The 23285-nt window shown below is 38.4% G+C and overlaps 3 protein-coding genes across 3 annotated transcripts; 2 read left to right on the top strand and 1 right to left on the bottom strand.

Annotated features, from left to right (window-relative positions):
- Positions 1 to 7266: 7266 nt before the first annotated feature.
- Positions 7267 to 11302, top strand: LOC144640405 (uncharacterized). Its single transcript, XM_078499563.1, has 4 exons — positions 7267 to 7722; positions 8195 to 8812; positions 9219 to 9482; positions 9996 to 11302. Exons 1-4 carry the CDS (start codon positions 7429 to 7431, stop codon positions 11211 to 11213), a joined length of 2394 nt encoding a protein of 797 aa, XP_078355689.1. The 5' UTR covers positions 7267 to 7428; the 3' UTR covers positions 11214 to 11302.
- A 109-nt stretch (positions 11303 to 11411) lies between these two features.
- On the bottom strand, positions 11412 to 15184 carry LOC144640406 (bifunctional 3'-5' exonuclease/ATP-dependent helicase WRN-like). Its single transcript, XM_078499565.1, has 2 exons — positions 14513 to 15184; positions 11412 to 13090 (listed from the first exon to the last, which is right to left on the bottom strand). Exons 1-2 carry the CDS (start codon positions 14998 to 15000, stop codon positions 11692 to 11694), a joined length of 1887 nt encoding a protein of 628 aa, XP_078355691.1. The 5' UTR covers positions 15001 to 15184; the 3' UTR covers positions 11412 to 11691.
- Positions 15185 to 20852: 5668 nt separating this feature from the next.
- Positions 20853 to 23138, top strand: LOC144640429 (uncharacterized). The gene is made up of 6 exons (XM_078499582.1): positions 20853 to 21104; positions 21254 to 21289; positions 21453 to 21503; positions 22311 to 22361; positions 22769 to 22819; positions 23011 to 23138. The coding sequence occupies exons 1-6, from the start codon at positions 20951 to 20953 to the stop codon at positions 23136 to 23138; spliced, it is 471 nt and encodes a 156-aa protein (XP_078355708.1). The 5' UTR covers positions 20853 to 20950.
- The last annotated feature ends 147 nt before the right edge of the window (positions 23139 to 23285 follow it).

Genomic DNA, 23285 nt, shown 5'->3' with positions numbered 1-23285 from the left:
ATCCCCAAGTACATTTTCCCGGTACGTGGCGAAAATCTTCCAAAAGAATCTTGGGTTTCATTGCACAATAAACGAAATGCGCCATAGTTTAATTGAACATTTCAGGTCTAGTAAAGATTGTTCAGACGTCCAACTAGCTGAAAGCTTAGCGCGCGCTTGTAAACACAGCCTTCGAACTCAGATGCAGATCTATGACAGAAGGAGTCAGCAGGAAAGAACGAAGCGCGCCTATCGTTATCTTAACCAGTCTGCAGTTAATTCCATAATAGATGATCCTGTTCTGCCTTCCGATGTTGAGGATGAGGACACGAACTCAGAGACAGACAGAATCCCACCAGCCATTGGGGAAATGTGCGCCCTTGTACCCTCAGATGTTCAAGCAAAATCGCCGGAAATATTCTTGGCTAAGGTATTGAAGTACAGCGCGGATGGTCGAACTGCTCGACTCGCTTGGTTTAAAGAGGAAAACACGAATCATTATAGATTTCAAGTAGGCCATTCACTCTGGGAAGAAAACGTGTCTAGTTTAATCTACCCCGTTGACGTACATTACAATAGAGAAGAAGGCATCTACGAACTTAGAAGTTCCAAGGAAGAGATTTGCCAGCAACTATGTTAAAATAGTGTTCGGCTTGCAAATACGTTTTACAGAGTCGCGACATTTAAAATTGAAATGTATCGCTCCTTTTCGGAATTTGCATTTCCTGAATAAAGTTTTATGTTTTCTTGTTGCATGTTTATTTGTTAACTAATCAATTAAAGTTTGGTGGATTAGAACAACAAAAACAAAAACAAAACATACATATCTTAAGTAGCCCCGCTGCGAAGTATTTGAATGGAAGCCATTCGTGCATAAGTTACCTGTGGGTCGGTTTTCGTACACTGAGTGGAATACCATTCGTGCCAAATAAGCTCTAGATTGTTTAAAAAACGCGCGCTGCACTGAAAACCCAAGCCAAACTTTTAAAGTGACGTGTTTGTTAAACAGTTGAGGATCCTTTGACATCGAGCATACGATTTATGCAAGAGATTTTCCTACTGACAAGTAAGATTGTGTTTCCCCGATTGAGCGCCCTGCCCTGACCAATCGAACTGTTCAAAGTTAACCTTTTTTTAAAGTTTTTGGACAATTATTGTCCGTGGTAATAAACGCAAATAGAAACTCCACTGTTTCTTGTCAGAATGAATTGCAAAACTCAAACATTCGTTTGTGTGATCTAAGGACAGTTGTCGGGGCAACACAATCTACAAATTGTTAGCACAATGGAGTCATCCTTAATACTGACATTTTTTTTTTTTTTGAGTTAGTCACACAACAGGGAAAAAAAGAGACGCAGGAATTTCAAGAGAGATAAAGAGCGCATGGAACGATTTTTGATTTCAAAGTGCATTATTTGTTACACTCCAGGGCAGGAACCCTCTCGAAAACTTCCTTGCTGCTCAAAAAAAATTCACGAATCGTGTTTGCAGAAGTGCTTTCATTACCAAACAAAAATGATGCCCCGCTGTCCACACTGTCGTCAGCAGTTATATCCTATTAACAGGGGGCAAGCCCCACCCACAGTAATTTTAGAGGGTTCTTTCGTTTTCCAGTTTGAATTTCAAAATTTTGCACCACAATCACTTTCGGAAAGAGCTGACGAGAGGTGGGATTTTATACCTTTCCTAGTGCCCCCACCTGGTTGGGCAGAATTTAGGAGGAGGCATGTGACGCATTGATAGGTCAACTGAATTATAGACCCTTGAAACGGATTGCATTTTTTTAAAATTTTATCCCAGTTTGTGTGACAGTACCATTGATAATGCTCGCGATATATTCTTGTTTGTTTACATTAAATGACTTATTCAGTGCAAATTTAAGGCAATGGTGAAAGGAAATAATCCTTTTTTTTCCTATAATGCTACACATGGCTCCAATTAACACTAGTTCACAAGGAAAAGGGCAAAACGATCATTGGATAAAAATACATTTTTCTAGATGCTTTATATTCAATCAGTATTATCTTTATGTTTTTATTCCATTTGATTGGAAGCCAATCATGGAAAAATCATTTAAAAGATTGTCCTGAAACATTTTCACATAAAGTGTAATTGATTATAAGCAATAAGCTTTACGTACGAGCTTTTGATCGTAGGAAATATTACATGATATACAGGTATTTACAATCTTTTTCGATTTTCTATTGATTTTCTAGCTGCGTTTGATTGGAATCCAATCATGCAGACTTTTATATTTTTACTAAGGCAAAATCATTGAAAGAAAATGTTTATATTTTTACTAAGGCATTGATTATAAACAATTAGCTTTCTATGTACTAGTAGCGTTTCATGATTTTCTATTTTGTATGGTAGCTGTTAAGCTTAACATGTATACGCATTAAAATAGTATATTAAGTGAACTTAAATGAAATAATTACCGTATATGAACAAGCGGGTAATTAATAAGCAACTGTGTTGTTTTGATAATGATATTATTAAAGGTCACGGTTGACATGAATTGGTGTTGTTGTTTTTTTAATGCATTGATGTTTTCTAAGCAACCCGGAATAAAGTGGAGTGAAATGAGGCTTTCCCCGGGAGCGTTAAGTGGTTTTAGTGTTTCTGACACAGTTAAAAATTGCTTAAAACAAATTCAGGAAGGTTTGCAAATCAAAAGTTTACCACAAGACTAAGCAGCGAGCATATACCTCGCGGAGGATACACTGATAAGGCCATCCCAATAAAATATTTCGTTTCCCATCGCTCCGTCTCTTGTGATGGTGGGTCGGTCGGTCGGTCGGGCAAAAAAAAAAAGAAGAAGAATGAACACTTGAAGGGTTCTGGGTTCCAGAAAAGGCCGGGCTGCTAGGAAAGAAAAGGCCTGCCGTATTACAAAGTCAACTCGAAAACGTGGTCTTTTCGTTCGTTATTCCTTAACAGTCTTGAAATAACGTAGTATCGATGTTTATTAAAGACAAAAAAAGACATCACATCATACCAATTGTTGTTAATAAAACAAGATCGTGTGCTTGTTAATTGAAGTACTTGCTTCTTTGACTAGTGAATCTGGGGTTTTTTTTACATTTCGAAAAAAATGGGTCGTTCGGGCGATGGGAAACGAAACATTTCATTGGGATGGCCTAAACAATAGCCTCCATTTGGAGCAAAAGTATGTACGGATATTTGTCCACGGATATTATCTTTTCCCAGAAGCGAACATTATGTCTCAGGACAAATATCCGTGCATATTTTTGAAGCCAAATTTCGGCTATTGTTTTTATTGTCCTTCAAATAATTTTACACAAGGCTTACATGGGGAAACCTTCTCTTAACGCTTTTAAGCGTTAAAATAATTATGTTGGCGTTCAAAATATTGTTGGTCTGTTCAAAATGTTCAGTTCTATTTAACGTATAACAATACAATCTGGCTGAACACTGGGAAAAATCACTTGGATATTCCCCAATTTTAGTTGGGGCATATATCACGTGACGCTACGATACGTTGCATTTTTCATCTAGCAGTCAAAAAGTGCAGCATTTCTCAGCTCACAGCTAGAATTTGGCAGACTCTCAGCTTTCATTAACCCCATCCACACCCTCTTTCAGACTGTTTCTGATCGCAAGAAACACCGCTTTCCCTGTCGGAAGAATAAGTTGCGCCGATTCCAATCGAACTCTTGTGACCGAAAACGCATGTTTTCGCTCTCGAGAGTGGAAACGTTTGAAACATGCCGTTTTCGTCTCTACTGTAAGACCTAATTGAAAATGACGACCCCTTGCAGGAATTCAGTATATTTGAAGTATACTTTAAATGGCTGTAAAACACACAAAAAAGTATACTTCATTTGTACTTAAAGTATACTTTAAGTATACTACCAGAAGTATACTTAAAGTACAATACTTTTGGTCACTTAAAAAGTATACTTGAAGTATATAACTTCACAAGAAGTACAGTTGAAGTATACTCCACATAAAGTATACTTGAAGTATACTTCAAGTATACTTCTCTAAGATGCCAACAAGATACAATCTGTTTATTTATTAGGTTGCCATGTAAGTAAATTGGTCCATAAATTCTAACCCTAAAACCCATACCATTTGATTTGGAATCCAGTGCACTAACCGTTTGCCCCTGCGTGTCTTGTTAACATGTGATATTTCCACTGACAAGTGTTAAAGCACTGTGACATGTGCTGATAGACTGTTATCATAAGGAGTGCATGCTTGTAAATTACCATATAGATATGACAAGGGCTGAATAATCAAAACTCTGCAGTGTAATTATGAATATTATCTTGAATATTTACAGTTGTACAATCTTTTTTACTCTTAAATACAATGGCATAACACAATATTGCTTGTATATTTAGAATGATTTTATTTTTTAGCTGTACATTTTTAACATTTTATTGTAATTTGCCCTGAAAAACCATTTTTGGAGAGGTAAATAAAATCTTATCTTATCTTATCTGATGTTGTATAATAATATTATAAGATTTCATTTTGTTTGCATCAGGAACCCGGCCAGACCGGGGAAAGCCGGGGTCAAAACTCGGCCTAAAAGCCGGGGTGAGCACGGCCACAAGCCAGGGTTTGGCCGGGCTAGCCAAGGGATAAAAAATCCGGGGAAGCCGCGGCCACAGGGTAAGCCCGGCCTGGCCAGACCAGGGAAACCGGGGTCAGGATTTGGCCTGAAAGCCAGGCTTTAGCCAGACTGGCCAAACAATATAAGCATGCTATAAACTCAGAAAATTAACTTTTTGCAAACACTCTCTGACTCAATTGTAACATACATTTTTTTATTCGGTCAACACTTTTCGGATGTTAATTTACACTTCCATTAAATTCCTTTGCGCATTCATAACAATGTCTTAACACAGATTCCTTGAATTGACATATAAATTCAACACTTCAAAACTTATGGCTAATGGTTTCTGACTCAGACATTAGAAAGAAACAGACTTAGCTGCTAGCTGTCTTCTGATGCATGAGATGAATGATAAAGTTCAGTTCTCTCTAGATTGTCCAGTTTAAGGTTTCCTCGTTCTTCTTTTAAGCCTGTAAAAAAAATTAAATGCATTCCCGATTAACCTCTCAGTATTTCAGTTACTGTGCACATGAACTTTATGAACAGTTTACTGAGCTTGCAATTAGATCAGTGCCAACAAGAAATGTTGGATAACATTTCCCTGGGAAATTCACTGTGAAAAATCCACAATCTACAGTGGAACCCTGATATAACGATATGCCAAGGGGGCAGTAAAATTATATCGTTATATCGAGGAATCGTTATATCGGGGTTTTGTCCCATACATTTTACTATTGCCGGGACATAACATATTCATCGTTATATCGGGAATATCGTTATATCGAAGATCGTTATATCGGGGTTCCACTGTACAACAGTCTTACAAGTAAACGGTTTGGAGATTATTTCAATTCCTGAGCGAAATTTATAAGCAAAAATTCGTGTAACGGACGTCACACACACGGCGGAAAGAATGTCAATAAACATACAATGTACATCCAACTGCTAAAATGCAGTTCGAGCAAATAAAGTGTTATGCTTCTGTAAATGTCAGGCCTTCGGTTCCATGAAAGTCCAGCCGGTTTTATTGGAGAAATAATTACATTATTAGCTAAGTAGAACTCTCACTCACCAAAGCACTTTGTAAACGACTGCTCGACTGCCATGACGTTCCACCATAAACAAGACCTTCGATCAGGTCCAAAAATCACAAGTTACTATTCGCCATTTACAAAGCAAAACCTGTTCTCTATAAATACTGTAAGCGAAATAACATATACTGGCTCCTGTAACAATTTAGAATACAAAACATTTTCTCACGAGCGATCAACAGCAAGAGATAAATTTAAAACAGAACGGGCGCCAAAAGTAACGATTCAACCTGACAATAGTCACGTGGGAAGTCACATGGGATGATTTGCGTAACGTGATTGGTTTCTCAACAAAAGTCCGCTGGAGAGTTGAACTGCAGTCTCAATGGTAATGGCCGCGTGCAGTCACAGGAATCAAGCGAAGTTTTCTCTTTGTTGTGATGTCATTCTTGTGAAGTATTCAAGGTTTACAAAGTAATAAATGGTGAGAATGGAACACATCGAGTGGTCAGTTTATCCGCCAAGGTTTTCGAGAATTCGAAGGGTGGAAAGCCTTACTTCATTTGCGATGCAGGCGATACTGGTGAGAATGCAAAATGGACTCCGCGGTCTAAAATTCTTTGTTATCTCAATCTCGGTAAGCAATGTTTTTGCTGTGAAATAATGCTCATTTTTTATTTTAAGTGTTTGAGGTTGGAATTTTCAAAAATTCAGTGGCAGAAATCCAAGGCTTAAAATTGGTATTCACTTGAATACACGAGATGAGTATTTAATTTGGGCTATTGCATAAAATTTTTGCTCCCGACCTGTTGTAGCCTGCGAACGCAGACGTATTTCCGCCTGTCGTTTCTCTCCGCCGAAAAATAGCGTCTGCGAACCCGAGCCACAAAACGATTTCCGTGACGTCAAATCTTTTGTTTTTTCTTCGGCCAATCAGATGCGGCGATAGAATGAGACTCGAATACTCCGCGCGCGGCTCCCTCGCAAATACATTTGGCGGGAACATCGAGCAACAGGCGAGATTTCCCGCTATGGCATATGAAACAATCAACCATGGATGAAACTCCGAAAAAGGTTTCAAATGATGCTGAAAGTTGCGTTCTTTGTAGAAAAACCTTTGCAGTTAGAAATGAGAAGGTTAATGTATTCGGAAAAAGCGCTTTGGACATTCCTGCACTGGTGAAGCATGCAACAAACGTAGATTTGTCTGTGTACGTGGACCACCAAAAGCTGGCAATTTGTCGCACTAAGTGCTATAATCGACTCGTGCGATTAAAAAATGCCCAACATAAACTAAGCGAAATCGAGGAAGAAATCCGCAGAGATTTTGACGGTAATGTGCCGTTTCGAGTCAAAAGATTGGCGAAAGATTGCAGCAGCACGCCGGAGGCGAAGAGAGGTCTGAACTTTGGCGAACCATGTTCCACTGTTTCATCCAGCGGCGTTTCGACCACACCATCCGTCACCACACTTGCAAACCCCGGAATTTTTTTAAGTCCGATCCCTTCTACGTTTCTCACGCCTGTGTTTGCCCCACCAAACTTGGTCCATAGAGCCTTCGTTGGTATCAGCGCGAGCGGCACAATGTTTACGTCTACACCGCGCCGTGAAGAAGAATCACACGAGTCGAAGGTTCCGAAAATACAGGAAAGGGAAACAAAGGTTTACCTACGAGTGGAATACCCAAGCAAACCCATTCATAAAGAGCTAAAGGACGATTATGCAGTCATTGGTAAAGCGATCGCGTACGGTTCTCCCCAGCGAATTGCACGAGCGGTGTTGAAGAGTGAGACACTAAAGAAATTTATTGTCGAGAAAGTGTTACAGTTAATGACCCTTCAAGTGAATGGGCTATGTTCAAGACGACAGCCCTCAATGCTCAGAGCTACAACGAAAGAAAAGCTTACAGAATTCGATTTCAAGGGATTGTGCTGTGAGTGGAAGGAAAGGGCGCCTATCTTCTATGCGTTTTTAATGACATGTGCAAACTCAAGGAAGCAAAACAATCCGGAGTGGTTGCCCAGTGTAGCAGTGTCAGGCTCTATCCTTCTCAAGCAGCGAAATTCCCACATGAATGGCTGTGCTGCAACCCTTGGTATTCTACTCAAGTCGAATTCTTTAGAGGTGAGACATCTGGTAGTTTTTGAGGATTACGTTTTATCTTTGTACAATCTTGTTACATGTTTTAAAAACGTTTAGGTCTGATTTTATGAAATCCTCAAGTCCTATTGACACTCAAGCATACAATACAGTCTATAGGAATGAAGGGTATGAAAAGTAAGAACATAAACTTGCATTATAAAAATTATAATGTAATTTATTTTTTGCCATTACAATACTTTGACTTGGAAAAGACCTGTGTGCAGTATTGTGGGTATAGTAAGTTTTATTTTTACATTAAAGCTACTACTATCACTGCAGAGTGTAGTTTATAAATTTTATTTATAACTAGCCATGGTGTATTGCAATTCGTCCGTTTTGCTTGGTTAACAGGCAAAAGAATATGTAAATAACTGTAAATAATTGAGCTGAATGGTGTAGTGTTATTAGTGACCCTTTAAACAGCCTGATTTGCCTTTTCTTTTTTTACATATAGTCAACATTAAATCGACTTGCGAAGATGAAAGTGACATGTTCAAGTGATAAAGTTCGTGAAAAACTGGATGTCCTTGGAGAGATGCATGATCAAGCAGTTGTAGATGTGCAAAAAAACATGTCAGAAGGTCATCAAACTGTTGCAGAAAAGGAAGCAGAGGTTGCCACGCTGATTGAACGATGTGGGAACACTACTGGGCATATTTGCACTGAAATGTGTAATCAACAAATGGATAGTGTCAAGACAGAACTAAAGCAAGCCAAATTGAACTTAGATTCTGGATTTGCTATTGTTTTTGATAATATTGATGGAAAACTGGAAAGAAGACATATGAGCAAAGACAATCAAAACTTTGACTTCCATTGGGTGAACCATAAAGTTGTAATGAACAGAATTTCAGGAAACAAACTTGACAATTCCCCAAGGAATGTTCTTGCTGTATCACCCATGGCAGTTCTACCTTCTGTGCAGGACCAGCAGCGACAGCGACGAAACTATATTGTTCTAGTAGCCAGAATGCTTGTCGAACACCTAGAATGCTTTAAAGTACTAAACAATGTGTGTGTTACACACATTCCTCATAAATATTCAACAGAAATGGCCAAACGATCAGAGTCTGTAAGTAGTTTAAATATCCAGTTTTGCTAATTAGAAAAAAAATATATATAAAGTGTCATTTCCTTTATTCATTTGAAAAAATGTCTCTTCCTTTAATTTGACAAAAATTTGTTTGTGTCAGTTAATAATGAAAATCCCTGCCATGGAATCTAATCATCTCTCACCATTTTGTATCACCAATTTATCGAGATCCTGGCAGGCATATACCAGTCACTGTACCTTATACCTTGCCAGTAAAGAAAATATTATTGTACAAAGGGTATGTTTTGAATAATTGGATTTTTTTTCGGGGTGGTCCTAAAAGAAGCATTTTTATGCCAGTGGTGGGGAATTGAGTAGGAATGGGATTGAGTGTTTCAAATTGTTTGCCACATTTTACACTAATTCACTAATTCATTCATTTCAGTTACCCATGGGGGTATTGTTCAAAAACGAGAATGTCACAGAGGACATGATCGAAATTCTAAGGAAATTCCAGTCTTACCTCCCATTTACAAGGAGTGATGGCGAGAAGATGTTTGTTAATCAACTTTGTGCTGGTGACCAGTTGTCTATTGAGAGGGCTGTCAACAGCATCCATTCTGTGTCAAATGGATACACACCCGAAGATCGCTTGGAAGGGTTCAATGTGCAAATTGGAGACTGGCATACTGGTGTTAAGATCCTTGAGGTAGGTTTCTGCTCCTGATACTATGCTTCTTGTTGCATGGAAGCAAATGTAAAAAAATGGATTAAATGTAATTTCATAGATTTGAGCTAAAAGCAGAAAAAATTTTGATGTACATTGATAAAATATAAAAAAAAAAACATTTGGTTAAGAGCAACTTAGCTTAGCAGGCATATTTTTGAGCACTGCTGAGAGCTGTGTGATAGCACAAGAGTATATACAAACGTGAAAGACCTGTGTCTTCTCCTTAGGCTGCCCTTACTTTGCATTTGTTTTTGGAAATCGTTTCTAAGCAGTTTACAGCAAGGCGCCCAAATGTGTGACCACTTTTAATTTATTCACATTCTTTCGTGCAGATTTAATCCAATCAAAAGCCGTGGATAGCTTGCAGTTGACTTCTGATTGGATTAAATCTGCACGAAAGAATGTGAATAAATTAAAAGTGGTCACACATTTGGGCGCCTTGCTGTAAGACATATTATTGGATACACGTCTAATTATTAGTGCATCTTTTAGCTCATATACCGACGCTTTTATTCTGGAAGCTCTTCCGATGATGACTGTACCATGTACTCTGATCGAAACATCATAAACCGACGCAATGTGAGGGAAGATCCACACACTGCCTACCGACCTGACAGAGACTTTCTGATTCTTGAAGTCACAGCTCGTGTTGTAGCAGCAGCTTTCGAAGTACTTGGGATGTCCAGTAAAACAGACCAACCCAAGAATTTGCCTATCCCAGCAGACCTAGAAACCTGGGATAAATTTAAGCAACTCCAGTTTCTGCATAAAGCTGCTGAGATGATTGTGGATCAACTTGTTGTTAACAAGGCCATGATGGACGAAACCATTGCAACAATGATTTCTGCTCAGGAAAGACAAGAAATGATCAATCAAATCGAGTTAAACCCAGAAGGACGCTTTCCCTGCAGATTCCCGGGTTGTACGAAGTCTTTCAAATACAACGGAAAGAGCCGGCAGAAACATGAACTCAATCATGACCCTCCTGTTGTTATCTCAGACAACTATGACTCCACCCCCACAGAGTCCCAAGCTCCACCCAATAAGGACAGTGACGATGTTTTTAATTATAACACGGCACTGCTAGCAGAAGGATTGTTCTTTATGAACTTCCTGGATGCAGTTGCTGAGGGGGATGGAGAGAGAGTCATCAGACAGTACAAGTACCTTACACTGCTCTGCAAAGCTGATGATTCTCACAGCACCAAATATGCCCTTGAGTGTCTTTATCAGTCACTGCTTATTAGTGGTGGTCTGAGTGAGAGTGAGGCTGAAGTTTTCACCTGGAACAGGTCAGTAAACAACCATGGAGGCTTAGGGAAGAACATCCCATTTGACCTAGAGCTGGAACACAGCAATAATCATATCAAGCAAGGGATTAACAATCTAGGTGTAAATGTTACCGAAACTGCGGTGACACGAATTGCAAGGTCCGAGAAGCCAGTGAGGAATTTATTTGCAAAAATTGACAAGAGTCTGCAGAGTGCAGTTCGTTCTGGAAAACATGTCTCAAATTTTCCAAGCAAAGACTTTGACGAACTACTGAAGAAACTTGTGGACAAGGCTGTCTTTAAACAACAGGAGGGGAGAGTTTACCGCCACTTCCCACTATTTCAACATGATCCTCTTAAACATTTGGACATGTCTAAAGTATATACTTGGATCAAAGACCACAAGAAGAAACTAGCTTTGGGTATTAAAGCCAGGTAGGATAATTTTACAAGGTTTAAATACACTTTAGGTGCTAGAAGGTGTTTAAATCTTGTATAATATACTACCTTGGAAATACGTCTGCATTCACAGGCTAGGCCTTAATACCCAAAGCTAGTTTCTTGGTGACATTGCAAGGAATTTTCTGTAGAAAACAAAACTTTCTTTAATTGTAAACATGTAGAGACATAAAGTAGAGACAAAGTGTTGTAAATACTGTTCCAATATCAGATTTATTATGTCAAACCAGAGAATTACCTAACAGGTAATAAGTGCAAACTTGTAATGAGGTGCCAGTTAAACAATATCTGATTTTCAATTTAGACTTCCTTTTAATTGGTGACACCTTTAACTACACTAAATACCTAAATTCAGATATATTTAGTGCTTACATTTTTGAAACATTTCAGTACACAAATAGTAATTACACATTTGTAATCGACGAGTTTCCTTTCACAGCATTCAAGCCCAACAAGCTTTATAAGACTGCATCGAAACTTAAGTTCATTAATGCATTTAAAGCAACAAAAGGGACATCCTTAGGAGCACTGTCAAATGATTCATCCTGTGAATCATCAGCTTGAGTCAGTTCTTCTATTGCCATTTCAGCAAGTTCCTCATCCAGCAAAAGGTCATTCCAGTCTTCTGGTAATAGATCATTTTCTTCGTCTGACGATAATTCATCCTCGACTGACTCAGTGGCACACATGTCTCCAAAGACTTTCTGCATGATTGAATTAATTTTATGGGCATGTGACACATCCCATATTTCCACAAAGTTACAAATGTCTTCAATTGTAAACAGTACAGAGCAATGGCTGAGGACTTGTGAAATCTGGATGTTGGAAAAACCCAGCAATAATGATGGGTGATTAAAAACCTTCAAATTTCCACTGGCATCACGATTCAACAGAGTTAGTAGCAAGCTCTTGTGGAATTTTTTAAGTTCAGTCTCAAGTGTAACAGCTTGTTCATCTGATACAACACGCTTCCTTGACAGATCTGAAGACACAGGCTTCTTAGTGCTGAATGGATAGCTAAGAATCTTGCACTCTGGAAGTCCACACTTGCATGCCAAAGAGCAATTGTCACAGCACAAATGCAGTGGGACCTTTGGGGAACACTGAACATCAAAGAAATCCATCAAGAACTTACGTCTGCAGGACTTTAAGTAGAGAAAATTCTTGATGTCTCTCTCTACATGTCCTAATTGTAAACTCTGGTACAAAATGTAAGCTGTGCTCTTTTTGCCATCTCTGCCAGCCCTACCACTTTCCTGCATATAGGCTTCAACATTTTTGGCCGGACCAAAATGCACAGTTCGGTGAACTTCCTTGCAATCAATGCCCATCCCAAAAGCTATTGTTGCTACCAGGATTCTTATACAGCCCCCTTCACACTGGAAGGACTCTAGAATGTTCTCCTTGTTCTTCAAGGGGCTGCATGAGTGTAGCATCTCCAATAAAACTCTTTTTGCATTTTTGCATGACGGATCTTCGTACATTTTATTGCCGAGGAGCATCTTTAAAGTAGAATAAACAACAGCACATTGTTTTATCGTCTGACAGTAAATGATGGTCCTGGTTGCTCTCGTGCCATGTTCAATTACCTCATCAGATATCCACGAAAAATAGTCTGATAGGCTGGTTTTCTTGTCCATGTAGTGAACAACATAATTAATATTCTCCTTGTCTGGGCTCTCAAGAACCATGTGAGGCTTATCAAACAATAGTGATTCAAATATCGCTGCCCTTGTGTCACTGGTGGCCGTTGCAGTGAGTGCGATGACTGGACACCCAGGTAGCAGGGATTTGAGTTCGTGGAGTCTAGAGAACCAAACTCTAAAAGCAGTATGCTTTTGGCTTTTGGACTGTCCCCTAAAACAGAAATTTACAACTCAGTCAGCACCTTTCCAACTTATTCGTCCTTGTTACCATACCTTTAGTCTAATCGTTTCATAAATTAACTTACAATTGGTTTGGAGAAACACCATAACATAAATATTTCTCACATAAAGATACATGTTTGTCAAATGAATACCCTAAACCCCCTTTAGGGCATTTAACTTAGTGCTGATGATTAGTCAAATTATACTCATTTTGGACCCACATATCACAACCAAAAGCTTGAAAGCAAAAATGTGTTAAATTTAATAATAAAAGGAGACTACCACTCTTAACCTGAAATATTGTTTGAAATCATAGGGTAAGAGTTCCTTGTCTTACTAATAATATATAAGATGAAATTCAAGCATTTAAAATAACAGCCTACTTTAAATTAGAAAATAAACTTTCATCCTATGATTTGAACTGAGAATTGTCTTTAAAATAACATTTCAGGTTTATTTACAGGATGACTACTTCCACCAAGGCTACATGAACATTTTAGCATAACCTGACAAAATTTTGTGCACATTGATAAATGAAAACCTCGGTCTTTAAAAAATATATTTTATTTCTGACAAATGCCAAATCTTAGGAAGCTGCACACTTCAGAAGCAATAAATTTAAAATTTATAATTTTTTTTATCGGTTTAACACGGAAACACTATTGGTCAATTTGCAATTTGGGTGGCCCTTGGAGTTGTTGCACTGCAAGTGTGTTAAATAAATATTTTACCAAATGTTCATTCCTTCGTATTATTCTTTCAGATTTGGGAAGTAAAAAGTACTAAATAAATGGGTTGTGCTTGATAAAGTTCACACTTCACTGTACTGAGACAATATAAGCTTATTATATAAACCTTAGCAAAGAAGTGTTACTGATCTAGCCTACGAGAGCTTGAGTACTATCTTGGTTGTTATGGTCCCTGTTCGCCAGCTTAGTCACAACTTAACAACGTAATCAAACGTGAAAACAAAATCAGACGGCCGCATTGCTTTCTGAACCCTAGCAGCAAACAAAGGCAAGGGCAGAAATGGAGTAAGACTTGAGAAAACGTGCCATGCATTTCTGGCAAGTGAAGGTGATATGAGATATTTCCTTTCCGCTCAACTGAATTATAGAAATCGTCTAGAAATTATCATTTGTGTTAACAGTGTGATTTGGTTTGAACTTCAACCGAAGTTATTACAAAAACATAGAAAAATCTCTGCAGTAGTTCGTGCTCCATGGTCCGTGAAACTAATAACATGTTCGTTTCAACAGTGAAAGTGATAACTTGTTCGTTTCAACAGTGAAAGTGACAACTTGTTCGTTTCAACGCAGAGTGCTGCTCACTAGTATATTTTTCAAAAAATAATCATTCTTATTGTCTTTTTCAGAAACCTGAAAAATTAAAAAATAAAACAAAAACTTACCAGTGACAAATAACGTGGGCTTCGTCGACAGCAATGGCTCGAACCGATTTTTGATACGTGTCACTTTTAAGCATCTTTCGCCATCTTGTGTCACCGAGCCAGGTTTCTGGTGATCCGTAAACGATCGAATAGCGGCCGTTTTCGATATTACCTCTCTCAGTCTCCAATGTGTCGCTATTCAGTGATATCGCACTTATACCAAGGGACGATAAAAGGCTCACTTGGTCCTTCATCAAACTCACAAGAGGAGAAACGACGATCACAATGTTGTTCTCACTGTTTGCTTCGAGAGAAGCATACAAAACAGGCAACGCTTGAAATACAATCGACTTTCCATATCCAGTTGGAAGATTAACGAAAATGTCTTTCTTCTCTTTCACAACGTAATTTAAGGCGTCTATCTGATGTTCATTTAACTTATTGAACCCGAACACTTCACAAACTTTCCCCAGCGCAACTTCCATTTCTAACCCGCCATTGTCCGCCATTGTTTTCCCCACGCAATCGCGCGATACTCTCGCAGGCTACACGCGTGGCACTTCTGGACTTTTCTGAGCTTAACTCTGATTGGCTTAAAATTTTGACGTCACGGAAATCGTTTTGTGGCTCGGGTTCGCAGACGCTATTTTTCGGCGGAGAGAAACGACAGGCGGAAATACGTCTGCGTTCGCAGGCTAGACCTGTTGAGGAACAGTGGAATTCTGGCGTTTACTTGGGGTAGAAGAGCACAGAACGCGTCATCAGAATGGAATGATCCATAAGCAAAATTATTCAAAATTTAGGCGCAGCAGAGATAATGTATGTAAAATATATTAAATAATTTGGGGGTTTGTAGACTTCTGGTAACAAATGATTTTAGCCCATCTGGAAGCGTGGAAATCTGGAAATCTGGCAACGAATACTTAAGGAGTTAACAGTCTATCCGGCTCTGGAAGTGTGGAAATGTAAAAATCTGGAAATCTGGCAGTGAATAGTTAATGAGTTGACTGTCTATCTCTGGAAGTGTGGAAATGTGGAAATCTGGCAATGAATACTTAATGGGTTAACAGTCTAACTCTGGAAGTGTGGAAATATGGAAATCTGGCAGTGAATACTTCATGAGTTAACAGTGTAACTGTGGAAGCCTGGAAATGTGGAAATGTGGAAATCTGGCAATGAATACTTAATGAGTTAACAGTCTAACTCTGGAAGCCTGGAAATGTGGAAATCTGGAAATGTGGCAATGATTACTTAATGAGTTAATACCTAATGAGTTAACCGGCTATCTCTGTAAGCCTGGAAATGTGGAAATCTGGCAATGAATACTTAATGAGTTAACAGTCTAACTCTGGAAGCCTGGAAATGTGGAAATCTGGAAATGTGGCAATGAATACTTAATGAGTTAATACTTAATGAGTTAACCGGCTATCTCTGGAAGCCTGGAAATGTGGAAATCTGGCAACTCTGGAAGCCTAGAAATGTGGAAATCTGGCAATGAATACTTAATGAGTTAACAGTCTAATTCTGGAAGCCAGTTTTGTGTATAGATAATCTTTTAAGAGAGGTTTAGCTTTAACTTTTGAAATCAAAACAATAACACAGAGCTGTGGACAATGAAAGTTTGCATTAACACCATTAAATGACACTATTTTAGAGATAATAAGAATGATGACATTCAATACCCAATTCCCTCTATAGCGGGCGCCTGCAGGGAATCACGGTAGTTGTATTCATCAAACCATGCGCATGACTCAGCAACGTGCATTGTTGCTGAGTCTCGCGCATGGTTTGATGAATACAACTACCGTGATTCCCTGCAGGCGTGCGCTATAGAGGGAATCGGCCATTGATAAGATGTAAACAATTTCAATGTTATTTATTGTCAAGCAAATGTTTGCCTTTAGAATCAACCAATTTTTTAAAGGAGTTATAATTGTATGATACTTAAAGCCAATAGAAGTGATGATCAATGGAAGTTATCTAGAACACTAGTTTTGTTTGCTGCATTTTTTATTGCAGATAAAGATTATTTACCTAGGGTAATATGTACCACCAAGGTCTTACAATTAATAACTGATAATACACTGATTGTATCAATATGCTGGACTGAAAAATGGCAACATTATTTTTACTCATTGCCATAACTGACATCAAACATCCAAGTATTCATTGCCAAATTTACACATTTCCATGCTTCCACCAGATTTCCAGGCTTCCAGAGATAGCCTGTTAACTCATTAAGTATTTATTGCCAGATTTCCACATTTACAGGCTTCCAGAGTTATACTGTTAACTCATTAAGTATTCATTGCCAGATTTCCACATTTCCACATTTCCAGGCTTCCAGAGTTAGACTGTTAACTCATTAAGTATTCGTTGCCAGATTTCCACATTTCCAGGCTTCCAGAGATAGCCGGTTAACTCATTAAGTATTAACTCATTAAGTATTCATTGCCACATTTCCAGATTTCCACGATTCCAGAGATAGCCGGTTAACTCATTAAGTATTCATTGCCACATTTCCAGATTTCCACATTTCCAGGCTTCCAGAGTTAGACTGTTAACTCCTCAAGTACTCATTGCCAGATTTCCACATTTCTACATTTCCAGGCCAGGCTTTCACAGTTAGACTGTTAACTCATGAAGTATTCACTGCCAGATTTCCACATTTCCACACCAGAGTTAGACTGTTAACCCATTATGTAATAACTGCCAGATTTCCACATTTCCACACTTCCAGAGATAGACGGTCAACTCAAATAAGTATTCATTGCCAGATTGCCAGATTTCCACATTTCCACACTTCCAGAGATAGACTGTTAACTCCTTAAGTATTCGTTGCCAGATTTCCAGATTTCCACGCTTCCAGATGGTCTAAAATCATATGTTACCAGAAGTCAACAAACCCCAAAATTATTTAATATACTTTACATACATTATCTCTGCTGTGCCTAAATTTTCAATAATTTTGCTCATGGATCATTCCATTCTGATGACGCGTTCTGTGCTCTTCTACCCCAAGTAAAAGCCGGAATTCTTTGGGGGTAAGGGCAAAAATCCGTGGATTTCCTTAGGGGTAAGACAAAAATATAAGGGAATTCTTCAGGGGGAATGGGGGAAAAGTTATGGAATTCTTAGGATTGAGAATGCGTTTTTAATGGAATTCATGAGGGTTTAGCACATTTTCAAAGAATTTCATTGGGGTTTAAGGCATTTTAGACTTTTTTAACGGATTTCTTTAGGGGTAAGAATGAAAGACCTGAAAAGTCCTGTCCTCAACAGGGGGGGTGCGGATATTAAATGCAATAGAATAAGCTCCTTAGAAATCCCAAGAATTTCTTGGAACTCCCAGAAAGCTAAAAAATTATTTCCCATTTTAAATGAGCATTTCATGCAGCATAACAGCCCATTCAGTCACAGAGAATAAATAAAGATAACCTTTTCTTGTTAACATTAAACCGGAAAATATATCCTGAATCTATCCTTTGCTAAAACTACAGTTTTGATGTGACACTTACAACTGTAGTCCTTGACTTTTAATATTTTTATTGACCCCTATTTTGTCTTTTCTGTGCTCCTCATGGCCAAGAGTAATGGGGCTTCTGACCATTGGTTTTCCATAAGGAAAGCCATGATAAAAAATGGTCGTGGAACTTTTAAAACAAGAAAAGCCAGGCTTTTGTGGCCAAGGGGAGCATGAAAGCCCAGCTTTGGCCGAGCTTACCACACTTTTCAAGGGCCGCGCTTTCCTGGCAAGTCCGGCAGAAAGGGGCATAAGACTTTCATAGCCAGGAAAGCCGGGCTTTAATGGCCAGGGAGGCCATGAAAGCCTGGCCTTGGCCATGGTTGCCACGCTTTTCCAGGCCACGCTTTCCTGGCAAGCGTGGCATAAAGGCCGGAAAGCCCGGCCAGGCCGGGCTATGCCAGGCTTACCATGCTTTTGACCGCGCTCCTGATGCAAGGGGATCACTCATGAAAAAAGTATATTTAAAGTATACTTTTTGTAAGACAGTCACTTTCTGACAATGTCCACTTATTTTGAAGTATAATTGAAGTATAATTTTACATTAAAAGTATAAATGAAGTACATTAGCAAAATATACTTCAATTATACTTTTTTTGTCAAAGCATAAATGGAGTATACTTCAATTGTACTTTTCAACTGAGAAGTATAAACTAAATATACTAAAAGTATACTTAAAGTATACTGAATTCCTGCAAGGGGACGTCACAGCATATGATCTCCCGCCGAACAAGAATGTTTCACTGTATAGACTTATAAATTAGTTTTCACGTGAAAAATTCAAGCATTTTCTTTCAGAATACGACCCACCACCCGGAGCACCTGTCTTGAAAATCAAAGCGTTAAACAAGTCAACAGAAATCTAGAAGCATAACCTCGGAGGTTTCACTTTAGTTCCACTATTTAAAAGTGCTTGCTAACACAATTTCGTCGACCAGTTATTGATTTCAGAGAACAAGAGGTCAAGTTTTGAATGATTCATGAACAATCTTTCTTTTAAAGAAGAATGAGATAAGAAAATATCCGGTGGAGGGGCTCTTAAAGAGACACCGTCACCAGTTTCACTCCAAAAACTCAAGAGCTTTAGATGACATACGGCAACTACGAATAGTGGTCCGATTTTGTTAATAATCCAAACTATAACAAAATTATCGAACGTGATTGGTTATCAGCAGCCCGATTTTAGTCATGCTTGTAAATAAGACAGTTTACGCTTGAGTCCCTGTGTAATTCGACAGTACGTGTCATTTTAGGCGCGCCGTGTTGCGCATTTTGCTTAGTAAACTGAAATAATTATGAAAAACTTAGTAAACTGAAATATGAAAATCTGCCGAGTATTTTGGGATAGTCTCAGCCCCCCCCCCCCCCCTCCCACGTTCCAAAACACTCCGCGCCACCACCTTAAATGTTCTTGTTGAAATTAGAGTCACGATCTGCTATCTGCAAAAAAGAGAGGACTTCACTTCACCAGGAGTACAAAATATACATGCCAAAGGAAAGTTACTAACAATTCAAAACAGAAAACATGACACGGCTATGGCTGTTTCTCTAATACATGTACATTCTTTTAATGCATGTACAGATTATTTTCCAGCAAAGCCTTGCATGGTTACAATAAACAAAGTCCTGTTTCTAAAGGGCTATTTCCAAAGAACATTGGTGAATAAATAACATTGTCATTCAATTTAGTGTCTTGTCAACAGGGCCGTAACCAGACCTTTGCCATAGACGAGGCAAGATCTTGCTAGGGAGTTCTGGGTGCATGCCCTTTAGAAAATTTTGAAATTGAGAAGCTCTGACACGCTTTCAGAGACATTTTTCATGACGTATTTCTTGAGAAAAATCAATGTTGTTCAACTGGGGATTATTTTCCGAAAACAACATATCCTGTTTTTAATTTTGGTTAAAAATCAAGACGATGCAAGTGCCTCGTCTTGCCTCTTGCTAGTTACGACCCTGGTCAATATTTTACCTCTCCCTAATTAGCTGGACTTGTAGGAGGTGGATTTACATCAGGAGTTTCCTCATGTGGTTGGGCTATAGAACAGTGAAAAAGTACTATGTGTAATATGCAAAGTGATCAAGATTTCATTTCTCCTCACAATACAAATACTTAATCAAGAGGAAAAAATACATTTTGAAACAAAAATATGTGACCCTCCAGATTTCAGAAGATTCTCCGATTGTTTTTCGAAGGCCATACGAACGTTTCCGATCATTTTCGAACTTTTATGAAGGTAAACGAAGTTTTCCGAAGACGTCGAAGGAAGTTTCGAAGATGTTTGAACTTACTCACGAGACGGAATAGCTTGACAAACCAATTTTACGCTGTGCTCGTGATATTTTCCGCACCAAAACGTGGGGGTAGGGCTGCGCGCCCCCGCCAAATTTTCGTTTCGGGGGGCTACAGCTCCCCTGCCCCCCTGACATCGCACCACCAAAGACGACGATCGTGCCAGTGACGAAAACAACGACCTTGACATGTCTGACCTGACAATTTTGTTGAATTAAATGAGAGCATTGGAGCCTTATACAAAATTAACCTTTGCCACAAGAAACATGGGGAGTTCGTGCAGACCTGTTTTTTTTTTTTTTTACTTTATTTTCATAAAGAAGTGAAATCCCAGTCCTGTGCACGAATCCCATCCCATTTAAACAGTGCCTCTGACTTGCCACATTTACAGTTCAAGGGGGTTTCTACGAAGGGGCTGTTTAAAATTCGTTTAATCAGAAGTAAACATTCGAAATCCCCTTTCCCCATTAAAAAAAATAATGGTCCGTCCCTGTGTGAGAGTTGCTATGGGTTTTTGTTGCTAAGGCTGTTGTTATTGTAAGGTTGCTAAGCAACCTGCTGTAATTCTATTGGCCAAGACTCCGCTTAAAACCAACGGACTTACTGACAGATTCATTCTTTTACTCAGAATCGCTTTGTCATAATGAACTTCGTTCGTTTGCCAAGGTTTTTGTTCGAAGAACTAATCGTTCTTTGGAGAAAAATTCAATCGATGAAACCTACGGTTCCAGGAGAGTTTAAACAACTTCTCGATCAAGTGCAAGACAAAATTGCTGAATTAGAACGTCAGAGCCAGGGTAATTAAGCCATGGCGTTCTCGTTTTTGTCACCTCTCTCTTGTTATGGACTATTCCCGTGATATCAATTATTAGCAACCAATTGACCGTGAAAAACGCATGATTAATTCAAAAGAAGTATATTGAAACGCTTTATTTCAACTCGCTAGGTGCAGCAGCAGATTTTCAGCCGAGCCGCACAGCAGGTAATATTTGAAATTAACGAATTGATTTTTTTTTCACATACTTTATTAATCGATTACTTAACTTACAAGAACCTGAGTAATTAGCTACACTCAAGGCTGATCTAATTACATATCAAGGTGTCAAATGCTTGTAACAACATTTTCTTCGCTCATTTTCTTTTAGAGTTACCAGTACCCACAGAGGCCTCCCAAGTTCAAATGGATACTGCAATAGGTATATTAAGAAACAGACACTATATTCCTAATAAATCTCTAGTATTTTTTTTTTTTTTTCCCCCCCCCCCCCCCCCCCCCCCCCCCCCCCCCCCCCCCCCCCCCCCCTTTTTTTTTTTTTTTTTCCCCCCCCCTTTTTCCACCCCCCCCCCCCTTTTTAAACCCCCCCCCTTTTTCCCCCCCCCCCCTTTTTTAAACCCCCCCCCTTTTTGGGAAAAACCCCCCCCCCAAATATTTTTGGTTTAAAAAAAAAAAAAAAAAAAAATTCCCCCCTTTTAAAAGTTTTTTTTTTTTTTTAAAAAAAAAAATTTTTTTAAAAAAAAAAAAAATTTTAAAAAATTTTTTTTTTTTAAGGTTTTTTTTTTTTTTTTTTTTTTTTTTTTTTTTTTTTTTTTTTTTTTTAAATTTTGTTTTTTTTTAAAAAAAAAAAAAAGGGGCCCGGCCCCGAAAAGCGCCCCCGCCCCAAAAGGGGGCCCCCCTTGAGGTACCAAAAGTAAATAAGCGCCCCGGGCGCTAAATCGAATCATTACGGTAAGTCTTTTTTTGCTCTCCACCAACCCCCACCCCCTTCACCACTTCATTAAACACAATTATCGAAGTGATTTTAGGTTTAAAAAAATGAAGGTTTAGCAATACATTCCTTTCTTGTTCTCATAACTAAGTTTGTCATGTTCAGTGCTATGTGGTGAAATTCATTGACACTGTTGCACCAGTTTCAATAATGTCAAAACATAACATGGCATCATTATAGTGGATCAAGTATATTTCAACTGGTTACATGTATTTTTTTCTTTTTTTTTTTTTTCAGAGGAGACACCAATCCCCAGAAAAAGACCACCAGTTGCAATGGACACAGCAGGTATAATAATTAGAAATAAATTTATTTTATTTGAAATAAATTTCCCTTCCCCCAACAAACCAGCTTTTTAATATTTTAAACACACCACTGTTCTCACAACCTCCTTGCTCTTTATAGTGGATCAAGTATATTTCAACTGTATTAAAAGTGTAAAAAAGCGTTCTCTGGTTTAAAAAGTTAAGAAAAATATGAGCTTTCCGCTATTTTACTATAGCCTTTAACGTTCGTTACTATAGCCTTTAACGAATGTTAAAGGCTATAGTAAAATAGCCGAAAGCTCATATTTTTCTTAACTTTTTAAACCAGAGAACGCTTTTTTACACTTTTAATATGTCTTATCCTGGTTACAGTTCAATTTTAAATTATATTTCAACTGGTTACATGTTTTTTTGTGTTTTTTTTTTCAGAGGAGACACCAATCCCCAGAAAAAGACCACCAGTTGCAATGGACACAGCAGGTATAATAATTAGAAATAAATTTATTTTATTTGAAATAAATTTCCCTTCCCCCAACAAACCAGCTTTTTAATATTTTAAACACACCATGATATTTTTATTTCAAAATGTTTTTCCCTTGATTAAGTGTTGGTATTGTGAGGAAAAAATTGATCTTGAACACTTGGCATATTACACAGTACATTTTTTACAGTTCTAGCCCAAGCACACGAGGAAACTCGTCACATGGTTCCACCTTCTGTTATTCCAGCTATTCAGGAAGAAGGTAAAGTATTAAATTCAATATTTCAAAATGTATTTTCCTCTTGTGAGGAGAAATGAGATCTTCATCACTTTGCATATTACACATACGTGTAGTACATTTTTTCACTGTTCTAGGCCAACCACACGAGGAAACTCCTGATGTTGCTCAACCTTCTGCACTTCCAGCTAATCAGGAAGAAGGTAAAATATGGGGGGGAGGGGGGG

The sequence above is a fragment of the Oculina patagonica genome, unplaced genomic scaffold (genome assembly GCF_052425735.1).
Source record: "Oculina patagonica isolate OP01 unplaced genomic scaffold, crgOcupat unplaced3, whole genome shotgun sequence".
Taxonomy (NCBI): domain Eukaryota; kingdom Metazoa; phylum Cnidaria; class Anthozoa; order Scleractinia; family Oculinidae; genus Oculina; species Oculina patagonica.
The sequence above is the reverse complement of the archived record's forward strand: the minus strand, read 5'-3'. Positions and strand labels throughout refer to the sequence as shown.